The 12,408-nt window shown below is 35.0% G+C and overlaps 1 protein-coding gene across 1 annotated transcript; it reads right to left on the bottom strand.

The window, feature by feature from the left end:
* Nucleotides 1–6,200: 6,200 nt before the first annotated feature.
* Nucleotides 6,201–11,604, bottom strand: LOC102806674 (alpha-N-acetylneuraminate alpha-2,8-sialyltransferase ST8SIA3-like). Its single transcript, XM_006820290.1, has 7 exons — nucleotides 11,462–11,604; nucleotides 9,075–9,164; nucleotides 8,906–8,984; nucleotides 7,640–7,755; nucleotides 7,338–7,427; nucleotides 6,956–7,155; nucleotides 6,201–6,448 (listed from the first exon to the last, which is right to left on the bottom strand). Exons 1-7 carry the CDS (start codon nucleotides 11,602–11,604, stop codon nucleotides 6,201–6,203), a joined length of 966 nt encoding a protein of 321 aa, XP_006820353.1.
* Nucleotides 11,605–12,408: the final 804 nt, after the last annotated feature.

The raw sequence follows: 12,408 nt of genomic DNA, 5'->3' as shown, positions 1-12,408 counted from the left end.
TAGTATCACTAGTGATAGAAGGTTTGTATAGTATCATCAGTGATAGGTGTGTATATTATCACTAGTGATAGAAGGTTTGTACAGTATCATCAGTGATAGGTGTGTATAGTATTACTAGTGATAGAAGGTTTGTATAGTATCATCAGTGATAGGTGTGTATAGTATCACTAGTGATAGAAGGTTTGTATAGTATCATCAGTGATAGGTGTGTATAGTATCACTAGTGGTAGAAGGTTTGTATAGTATCATCAGGGATAGGTGTGTATAGTATCACTAGTGATAGAAGGTGTGTATAGTATCATCAGGGATAGGTGTGTATAGTATCACTAGTGATAGAAGGTTTGTATAGTATCATCAGGGATAGGTGTGTATAGTATCACTAGTGATAGAAGGTTTGTATAGTATCATCAGTGATAGGTGTGTATAGTATCACTAGTGATAGAAGGTTTGTATAGTATCATCAGGGATAGGTGTGTATAGTATCACTAGTGATAGAAGGTTTGTATAGTATCATCAGGGATAGGTGTGTATAGTATCACTAGTGATAGAAGGTTTGTATAGTATCACTAGTGATAGAAGGTTTGTATAGTATCATCAGTGATAGGTGTGTATAGTATCACTAGTGATAGAAGGTTTGTATAGTATCATCAGGGATAGGTGTGTATAGTATCACTAGTGATAGAAGGTTTGTATAGTATCATCAGTGATAGGTGTGTATAGTATCACTAGTGATAGAAGGTTTGTATAGTATCATCAGTGATAGGTGTGTATAGTATCACTAGTGATAGAAGGTTTGTATAGTATCATCAGTGATAGGTGAGTATAGTATCACTAGTGATAGAAGGTTTGTATAGTATCATCAGTGATAGGTGTGTATAGTATTACTAGTGATAGAAGGTTTGTATAGTATCATCAGTGATAGGTGTGTATAGTATCACTAGTGATAGAAGGTTTGTATAGTATCATCAGTGATAGGTGTGTATAGTATCACTAGTGGTAGAAGGTTTGTATAGTATCATCAGGGATAGGTGTGTATAGTATCACTAGTCATAGAAGTTTTGTATAGTATCATCAGTGATAGGTGTGTATAGTATCACTAGTGATAGAAGGTTTGTATAGTATCATCAGTGATAGGTGTGTATAGTATCACTAGTGATAGAAGATTTGTATAGTATCATCAGGGATAGGTGTGTATAGTATCACTAGTGATAGAAGTTTTATATAGTATCATCAGTGATAGGTGTGTATAGTATCACTAGTGATAGAAGGTTTGTATAGTATCATCAGGGATAGGTGTGTATAGTATCACTAGTGATAGAAGATTTGTAAAGTATCATCAGTGATAGGTGTGTATAGTATCACTAGTGATAGAAGGTGTGTATAGTATCATCAGGGATAGGTGTGTATAGTATCACTAGTGATAGAAGGTTTGTATAGTATCATCAGGGATAGGTGTGTATAGTATCACTAGTGATAGAAGTTTTGTATAGTATCATCAGGGATAGGTGTGTATAGTATCACTAGTGATAGAAGGTTTGTATAGTATCATCAGTGATAGGTGTGTATAGTATCACTAGTGATAGAAGGTTTGTATAGTATCATCAGGGATAGGTGTGTATAGTATCACTAGTGATAGAAGGTTTGTATAGTATCATCAGTGATAGGTGTGTATAGTATCACTAGTGATAGAAGGTTTGTATAGTATCATCAGTGATAGGTGTGTATAGTATCACTAGTGATAGAAGGTTTGTATAGTATCATCAGTGATAGGTGAGTATAGTATCACTAGTGATAGAAGGTTTGTATAGTATCATCGGTGATAGGTGTGTATAGTATTACTAGTGATAGAAGGTTTGTATAGTATCATCAGTGATAGGTGTGTATAGTATCACTAGTGATAGAAGGTTTGTATAGTATCATCAGTGATAGGTGTGTATAGTATCACTAGTGATAGAAGGTTTGTATAGTATCATCAGTGATAGGTGTGTATAGTATCACTAGATAGAAGTTTTGTATAGTATCATCAGTGATAGGTGTGTATAGTATTACTAGTGATAGAAGGTTTGTATAGTATCATCAGTGATAGGTGTGTATAGTATCACTAGTGATAGAAGGTTTGTATAGTATCATCAGTGATAGGTGTGTATAGTATCACTAGTGGTAGAAGGTTTGTATAGTATCATCAGGGATAGGTGTGTATAGTATCACTAGTGATAGAAGGTGTGTATAGTATCATCAGGGATAGGTGTGTATAGTATCACTAGTGATAGAAGGTTTGTATAGTATCATCAGTGATAGGTGTGTATAGTATCACTAGTGATAGAAGATTTGTATAGTATCATCAGGGATAGGTGTGTATAGTATCACTAGTGATAGAAGTTTTATATAGTATCATCAGTGATAGGTGTGTATAGTATCACTAGTGATAGAAGGTTTGTATAGTATCATCAGGGATAGGTGTGTATAGTATCACTAGTGATAGAAGATTTGTAAAGTATCATCAGTGATAGGTGTGTATAGTATCACTAGTGATAGAAGGTTTGTATAGTATCATCAGTGATAGGTGTGTATAGTGTTACTAGTGATAGAAGTTTGTATAGTATCATCAGTGATAGGTGTGTATAGTATCACTAGTGATAGAAGGTTTGTATAGTATCATCAGGGATAGGTGTGTATAGTATTACTAGTGATAGAAGGTTTGTATAGTATCATCAGGGATAGGTGTGTATAGTATCACTAGTGATAGAAGGTTTGTATAGTATCACTAGTGATAGAAGGTTTGTACAGTATCATCAGGGATATGTGTGTATAGTATCACTAGTGATAGGTTTGTATAGTATCATCAGGGATAGGTGTGTATAGTATCACTAGTGACAGAAGGTTTGTATAGTATCATCAGTGATAGGTGTGTATAGTATCACTAGTGATAGAAGGTTTGTATAGTATCATCAGTGATAGGTGTGTATAGTATCACTAGTGATAGAAGGTTTGTATAGTATCATCAGGGATAGGTGTGTATAGTATCACTAGTGATAGAAGGTTTGTATAGTATCATCAGTGATAGGTGTGTATAGTATCACTAGTGATAGAAGGTTTGTATAGTATCATCAGTGATAGGTGTGTATAGTATCACTAGTGATAGAAGGTTTGTATAGTATCATCAGTGATAGGTGTGTATAGTATCACTAGTGATAGAAGGTTTGTATAGTATCATCAGTGATAGGTGTGTATAGTATTACTAGTGATAGAAGGTTTGTATAGTATCATCAGTGATAGGTGTGTATAGTATCACTAGTGATAGAAGGTTTGTATAGTATCATCAGTGATAGGTGTGTATAGTATCACTAGTGGTAGAAGGTTTGTATAGTATCATCAGGGATAGGTGTGTATAGTATCACTAGTGATAGAAGGTGTGTATAGTATCATCAGGGATAGGTGTGTATAGTATCACTAGTGATAGAAGGTTTGTATAGTATCATCAGGGATAGGTGTGTATAGTATCACTAGTGATAGAAGTTTTGTATAGTATCATCAGGGATAGGTGTGTATAGTATCACTAGTGATAGAAGGTTTGTATAGTATCATCAGTGATAGGTGTGTATAGTATCACTAGTGATAGAAGGTTTGTATAGTATCATCAGGGATAGGTGTGTATAGTATCACTAGTGATAGAAGGTTTGTATAGTATCATCAGGGATAGGTGTGTATAGTATCACTAGTGATAGAAGGTTTGTATAGTGTCATCAGGGATAGGTGTGTATAGTATCACTAGTGATAGAAGGTTTGCATAGTATCATCAGTGATAGGTGTGTATAGTATCACTAGTGATAGAAGGTTTGTATAGTATCATCAGTGATAGGTGTGTATAGTATCACTAGTGATAGGTTTGTATAGTATCATCAGTGATAGGTGTGTATAGTATCACTAGTGGTAGAAGGTTTGTATAGTATCATCAGTGATAGGTGTGTATAGTATCACTAGTGATAGAAGGTTTGTATAGTATCATCAGGGATAGGTGTGTATAGTATCACTAGTGATAGAAGGTTTGTATAGTATCATCAGTGATAGGTGTGTATAGTATCACTAGTGATAGAAGGTTTGTATAGTATCATCAGTGATAGGTGTGTATAGTATCACTAGTGATAGAAGGTTTGTATAGTATCATCAGTGATAGGTGTGTATAGTATCACTAGTGATAGAAGGTTTGTATAGTATCATCAGTGATAGGTGTGTATAGTATTACTAGTGATAGAAGGTTTGTATAGTATCATCAGTGATAGGTGTGTATAGTGTTACTAGTGATAGAAGGTTTGTATAGTATCATCAGTGATAGGTGTGTATAGTATCACTAGTGATAGAAGGTTTGTATAGTATCATCAGGGATAGGTGTGTATAGTATTACTAGTGATAGAAGGTTTGTATAGTATCATCAGGGATAGGTGTGTATAGTATCACTAGTGATAGAAGGTTTGTATAGTATCACTAGTGATAGAAGGTTTGTACAGTATCATCAGGGATAGGTGTGTATAGTATCACTAGTGATAGGTTTGTATAGTATCATCAGGGATAGGTGTGTATAGTATCACTAGTGATAGAAGGTTTGTATAGTATCATCAGTGATAGGTGTGTATAGTATCACTAGTGATAGAAGGTGTGTATAGTATCATCAGGGATAGGTGTGTATAGTATCACTAGTGATAGAAGGTTTGTATAGTATCATCAGGGATAGGTGTGTATAGTATCACTAGTGATAGAAGTTTTGTATAGTATCATCAGGGATAGGTGTGTATAGTATCACTAGTGATAGAAGGTTTGTATAGTATCATCAGTGATAGGTGTGTATAGTATCACTAGTGATAGAAGGTTTGTATAGTATCATCAGGGATAGGTGTGTATAGTATCACTAGTGATAGAAGGTTTGTATAGTATCATCAGGGATAGGTGTGTATAGTATCACTAGTGATAGAAGGTTTGTATAGTGTCATCAGGGATAGGTGTGTATAGTATCACTAGTGATAGAAGGTTTGCATAGTATCATCAGTGATAGGTGTGTATAGTATCACTAGTGATAGAAGGTTTGTATAGTATCATCAGTGATAGGTGTGTATAGTATCACTAGTGATAGAAGTTTTGTATAGTATCATCAGTGATAGGTGTGTATAGTATCACTAGTGATAGAAGGTTTGTATAGTATCATCAGGGATATGTGTGTATAGTATCACTAGTGATAGAAGTTTTGTATAGTATCATCAGTGATAGGTTTGTATAGTATCACTAGTGATAGAAGTTTTGTATAGTATCATCAGTGATAGGTGTGTAAGGTTTGTATAATATCACCAGTGAAAGAAGGTTTGTATAGTATCACCAGTGATAGGATGTGTATTATTACCAGTGGTGACAGACTTATATATGATCACTAGATGAAACTAAAAAGTGTGGTTTAAGTGTTAAGAAATACCACTTACTATTTCTGCCAAAGTCGAGAAAATTGCAACACTGGGTATATCTTTAAACCCACCGTTTCGAGTGAGTGTTTTGGACTTATACCAATAAAACACAATGCAATCAAAATATTCAGCAATCGGTTATATTGCAAATGCATAACGTCTTCCAGAAAACTTTGGGATATGGTGTATTTTTTTTAGAACAGCAGTGGCTTATCAACCACTATGATGAACAATAAATGGAAGTATGATATGATATTAGTAATGGTAACGGGAAATTGTATCCCATTAAAATAACGATGCGTATAGTTAGAATAATAACATTTTATTCTCACTGGAAATATATATTTGCAGGTGATAAAACTAGAATCTCTATGCAGACAGAATTAAATAATTAATTGAAGTAATATTAATGAAAAACAATTGATTTGTCACGCAGTGTCAGTTTTCAATGCAGATAACACTCCACGAAAGCTTACCACAGTCCAGCCACAAATTCAAGCTATCTGATACACACAGTGTAATTGTGACATGTATTACAATAGTTATCATTATCGCAGTTGGAACTGATGTTAGCTGTGTGAAATATGAATGCAGGTTTGGATATGTAACATTCAATATACCCCATAACCTGCTTCTGAATACCACTACGTGATGCAAATTCAGCCTGTATGACGTCATGTGTCATTGAACGTTGTAACCACACTCAACAAAATATCGCAGCCACAACTCGGTTAGTTCACGTAGTAAACGATATCATTTGTTGGACAAACAGGGGAGACACCTTCCAATATGCAGCTTAACTACGCCATCTTGATGAAACTCTCGCAGTTTTTGAAATTCCGATACCATGGAATGGTCCGTTCTCGATATTATGCTCCAATTAAGATCTTCAGTGTAATGATATGGCAGATCATTGCCTTTTTCATCGGTATAAAAAGGCCAATAACCAAATAGATGAATTTCCTCACAGACGGAAAGCCCAAGTGTAAACAACAGCATTCCTAAAATAAAATCAGAAACGCAACTATTATTCTAAACACATATGTACATATATATTTTTATATTTTCGAATCAAAGCGTTCATGAATGTTGTTGTTGAATATATAAAAAAAACACGTTCGCCCCGAAAAAATATTTATGCTAAACATTATTGATTATATCGTCACAAAACTAGAAACAAAATGGCAAAACGCTACCAAATATACCTTCAGATCAACTCCCAATGAAATCACAAAACTAAAAGTAGGCAATATAAAATATCGGGAGAAAAATTACAAATCCAATAAATACACCTATAAATGGAAAAATTCTTTTCTAACCAAACATGGAAATATTCTTTGGTCAAAATAACGACTTAGAGTGCTTCAACAATGATGGTGTATTATACAGACTCTCAAAAACACCTCGACGTTTTTATGCCGACGATAAAAAATGTGGACAGATTACAAAAAAATAACACAGAGTAACCATGTGATCGGTGGCACTTGTGTGAATAACACAGCACTGACCTGTTGACACTTTTTTGTCAAGGTTCCAAAATTGTTGCAATGACAGTAAATACTTTCTGTCAAGTACCATGGCGCCGAGTGTGGTACTGTGTATCACGTGATTCAAGAATTCAGGAGTGGACTTTGTTATGGTAGCAAACATAACGTGACCCGTGAATGAGTTTAGCGTTTCATTGAACGCTAAAATGTCGTAATTGTACCTAAATGTAACAAACAAACACATTATCATAAGGTAAATTTGTTATTTCATGTACAAAGTTGTCTTGCGCATTGTGCTTGCTGCTTATTCCAGCATATGTAGTAATACGTGTCATGGTGTATTTTTGCAATATAAAGATATTAAATAATTCCAATTCGTGAAAATTTTATCTTACTTTCTTACCTCCGCCAGATTATGCTTGGATTGAAACTCGTAAAGTTAGTTTTTTTCCCTGCATCATTTGTAAATCCCCGAATGTAAGGTAGATTTGATCTACAGAGTACAATAAGGATACATAGTGCAATTACGTTTCCAAAAGTTACAGGTGACATTGGCCTGCAATATCTAAATTGTTTGAAAGATTTCATATACAAAATTAAATAAGATAATGTAATGTATATTTGGAAAGATTTATTTGACAAGTGTTATTCCAGAACAATGATACACACAACATTGAACTTCAAAAAAAAAATAGAGGGAAATACCTGAAAACATAATCGGCTTTATCAATTTCCTCTCCACACCAACTGTCTTTCAATATACCACTGTTGCCAACAATGCTGCATCTTCGGTACAAATTACTGTTGTTGCGAAAATTATTCTAGAAACAAATCAGCTGAAACGTTTATTTTTTCCAACTACAAGGTTTGGAACATACCACAGTTCCAGATAATCATATAACTATTTGAACGCCAAAGTTACTTTTTTCAGTATAAACCTGACAGATTTTTGAAGTTCATAAAGGCATGTACCAAATGGTAGTAATTATGATCATTTGGCTTAAAGGCGAAATAATTTGAGGATACTGCAGATTATGCACGAAGACAGTACGGCGGGAGTATCGCTCGACACGCAGCGGAGGTCGATGCTACCGCGTACTGTCTGAGTGCAGTATCCTCATAATAACCTTATTATTATACATCTTTTCTTCCTAGGAATACATCATGGAAATGCCGAAATCCAAAACATTTAGTACAGATTTGGCGTACTTCTTTGTGTTGGGTCCGGCCAAACCCTGGGGCAGCCATGTTTGTTTTTTATTAGTAGAGGACGCTTACGCGCGTAATCGTTCCATATTTGGAATTCTCGTTTCCTAATATGGTTGGATGAAAATACCCAGTGCAATACCGTACAATTACGGAACGGTGTAACTTATGGCGTTACAGTGTCAGATGTATAATAATGAAGAATATTGCACATCGCGTAACACAGCCTTCGTCCCTTCAAATGAATCAATGCAAACGTGTTTACTAAAGAAGACATGAGAGGTAAAACAGGGTGGGGATCTCACACTTAGTCAGGTCGGTAATATTAATATAATCATAAATAAACATTAAATGCATTTGTTAAATATTTGAAATATATAAGGTTGAGTATAATTCCAGGTTCAAGGGCGCAGAAACTATGATACAAAGGACATTAGACTAAGTGAAATGTATATTCAGTGATATGTAATACTGTCTCGTACAATTTTTTGAGGTAGAAGAATAGTTTTTTTTTTCCAAAACTGTAATCAGAACAAATATAGCAATACTTATCTAACCTATAAAATTGTAGAAAGCATTTGGTTTGAAAATAAAAACTTGTTCATTTATTTTAGGGTCACATGAATCGAAAATAATCTTGGAATAAATAGAATGAAAACGCTAATAGCATATCCACTGTTAATATTGTTTGACACAGAGCTAGATTGTATATGCTCATACATTGATCGCCCGTATTTCTTCCTCTATCTTTGATTATATACTTACCACAAACATCTGTAGGAAATCGGCTGTGTTCTCTGTTATAGGGTAGTCATTTGCTTTTAAAAAATCCTGTAGTTTCTCCCTGGAATATACGTACATAAACAACATAAGGATATGCATTGTTATAATATGGGCCATTGACAAGGCATCATGCATTGTTTAATTAACGTACCTTAGGTAATGAAAATTGGTTTTATTAAATGACCATTCTTTGACATCTCTGATCACGGCCCTTAGTTTTCTCAGCAAGTTTTTTTCTTTTCTTGTGGGAAAAAAGAGAAGTGCAACACAATTTTTAGTTTTCAATTAATTCAGACATTGTTACAGCAATAATTAGGTAATAAAAAACTGCTCACAGCCCTCTATTGCATGGTAATAGGGCAGGGATGGGAAGAAAAGCAATAATGGACGAGACGTGGCTGAGCCAAATATTTAGGCCAGTACCCGACCAAGCGATGTTATCTCACAATATTGAGCAGTGCGGAGTCCTTTACTTCAATTATAATACCACGGACTTTCGACAAATTGATTATAGGCACAGTGATACCACGAGAAACAAGAAATAAACAGTGTAGCAGCGCACGGTAAACACTTATATTTCAGTTAAGAGAAGATATTTACGAGCAAACGACATGCGACTATACATACGCACATTAATTACATTTCTAGATGAAATTTACCAAAATATAAAACCGACCATCATATAGCTACATTTAATACTTTTAAGTCAACTTCTGTCACCATCCACACAATAAAATCCACGTAATTGTTACAGAAATTGTCATCGAAACCTGTAAAACATTATGTCTAGTGTGTCGAAATAATTAAAATATGTTTAGAAAAACAAAGAAATGTTTATCTCAAATGTTAACCAGTAGCAACGACACGTATACATCACGTTTGCATTTATCACAAAAGGTTATAGGTCATATCACTTGATAAATTTGAATATTATCCAGACAGATTATACTGTAGCTAGCCATGAATACTCGTCATTAACTTCCCCCGTCTAGTCGTTAAATGTTCACGAACATAACAAGATACTTTGATCCGAATGTTGGGCACAATGGCGAGGCGCTTGTGTATAGTCGTCAGTCTGATAGTTGTGTTATGTTCGTAATATAGCTGTAGTTTATGTTTGACTCAAACTAAAAACAAGATATTAATGTCTGAAAATATAGACGTGGACACTGATAACTGCACATTCTTTTTATTCAAGTTAATACACACCTTTACAGTCAGTTGAAGATTTATCACGAGTTGTGTGTTTGCGTGTGTGTATATATGTTAGGAGGTGACGTCGTAGGTGACGTCGTTCGTCATTATGCATATTTATTTATAATGTAAGATGGCCGAATTTGTGACTGTTATAAACTTTAAAACCATCAAAATAAAACATTTTCACAGTTTTGGATCGTACATGGACAAATTTTGTTCAAACTTGCTATGTACCTTGATGTACGTCAAATTGCTTGTCAGATCAGATTCACAATAGTCGATTGGAGGCCATTTTGCTTTAGTGAATGACGTTTCAAATCTATATCGCTGACATGTTCTGATCGTTCATGTTCAAAATTAATATACGTGGATTATGTAATGCAATTACTTGGTTTTTTACATAGAATTATACATTTGCCAACACACCTGGTAATATGCGTTCTTGATAGAAACATGTAAGGTATACTTGTATATCTTGGTGATTGTACATTACACAAACTCTCGAATAAGTTACTCTCTATTGATGATCATATAACGAGTTCTAAACATATTAAACAAAATTGTTTTTTGAAACCGACATAAGGAAGCAACATCATCATATATGTTGAAAATCCAAAATGTCTTTTGTTCAACTGCAAATTGTGCGTGCTAATGTTCCATGTCAAATTGTCTGTACACTGTGGGCCTCCACATGCGTAAAAAACGAACTGACCGTTTTTTAAAAGGTGTAAAAATGAAAGTTAAAATCTTATAAAAATTGTAAAAGTGACCTGTTTGAGTTATAAAAAGTGAATATCGATGTGATTAGTTTATACTGGGTTCGTTTTGTAGGCAATATATGCACTGTAGTGGTCGTTGAGGTGTGTCATCCTAGTTCGTGCGAGGTCAGAGAGTTCTAATTCCGTTAACGCTATTTTTATATATTTTGCCAAGTGGTCTTGAGCGTGTTGAGGCAAATAGCAATCGCCCGCTTTTAGATATGCGATGACACTAATATGACCTAGACATCATGGTAGTGACACAGGTATCAATAACATTATGTTTAATGGGATTTACTATACATGTAGGCATGCGAATTTACGATAAATACGCACCGTTGCTACACAAACACACATCGACTTTGAATCAAAGTTTCAAACATTTATAACATCTGGGTTGATCTCCGATAATAGGTTTGCACCTACTTCATTAAACATCTCACTCAATTATACAATGTGATTGCGTATTCCTACTCGAATGTGCTCCTATCTGTTACACGTTTATCATGTAAATGTACGGAGGAAAAACAAAGGCCTGCAGTAGCACCAACTGTAGCAGCTATTGACACTAACACCAACTTACCCGATTCGAGCGTCAGAAGGTACTTGGTCGCAGTTACACTGTGCGAAGTTGTAGTTCAAAAAATACAATGATGTCATCACGATAACCATGCCGAGAAAGCATACAAAAGTAAAATACTTGGACAATATTGTCACAGCGGCCATGTTAGGCTCCCCAATAATTGTGTCACGTGACAGTGAAAGAACTTTTATTACGATATAATTACAGGTCTGTTACGACCACTAACAACGGACAACACACGAGATTTCATCTCATCAGATTTAATCATTCATTCAGCGCCTATTTTATAGTATCTATTGAATGCCGGCCTACTGCAACTGGATGGACATACACAAGCCAAATGCCTGACGTCAGAGACTTCCACTCGTATTCATGTGAGTATTACTTGTCTAACAACAAAGTGGACCTAACATAATTACAGGTATGACTATACATAACATACAGTTACTGCTGATTCACCGCCTTTTGATACTATGTTTAATTCTCACGCTCCATTCTGTAATCCGTTTGAATAATATAAAATAGCTCTTTAGGTATTCAGAATTGTATACCTTCAAACCATGAATGAAGATGTGATGTTTAACTCCAAAGTAGAGGTTGTACAGCCCAGGATAATCTTGAGAGAGACATCACCATCATGAGAGACATCAGCTAAATCTAGTATTGTTGCTGATCTTTATAGTGTTTTTATTACTGCCTAAATATACGGCCTCTGACTGGCCTGAGTAAAGAGATTAGAGATAGAAGAAATCAAAACTCAAATAAACTGATCAGGAAAATAGTCTGTTTCCTTGGTAACATTGGTAGCTCGTTCTTGGTCTAACTGAGAGTCAACTTTAGCAAGGCTGACACTTGCACGACTTTAGGCCACGATTTTGTCGTGGCAAGTCGTGCCATTTTGGGGCACGAACTGGGAGGCTCCCACACTGTTCACGACCAGTTCACAA

This window comes from Saccoglossus kowalevskii, chromosome 4 (assembly GCF_978046115.1).
Source record: "Saccoglossus kowalevskii chromosome 4, keSacKowa6.1, whole genome shotgun sequence".
Classification (NCBI taxonomy): Eukaryota; Metazoa; Hemichordata; class Enteropneusta; family Harrimaniidae; genus Saccoglossus; species Saccoglossus kowalevskii.
This window is presented reverse-complemented; position numbering and strand designations above follow the sequence as displayed.

What these genes read in the sequence shown, in the direction of transcription:
- LOC102806674 (XM_006820290.1), bottom strand. Translation starts at nt 11,604, where the DNA reads ATGGCCGCTGTGACAATATTGTCCAAGTATTTTACTTTTGTATGCTTT. An exon ending in CCTTCTGACGCTCGAATCGG is followed by an intron (nt 9,165 to 11,461) that starts GTAAGTTGGTGT and finishes TTTTCCCACAAG; the next exon opens with AAAAGAAAAAAACTTGCTGA. An exon ending in ACCAATTTTCATTACCTAAG is followed by an intron (nt 8,985 to 9,074) that starts GTACGTTAATTA and finishes CGTATATTCCAG; the next exon opens with GGAGAAACTACAGGATTTTT.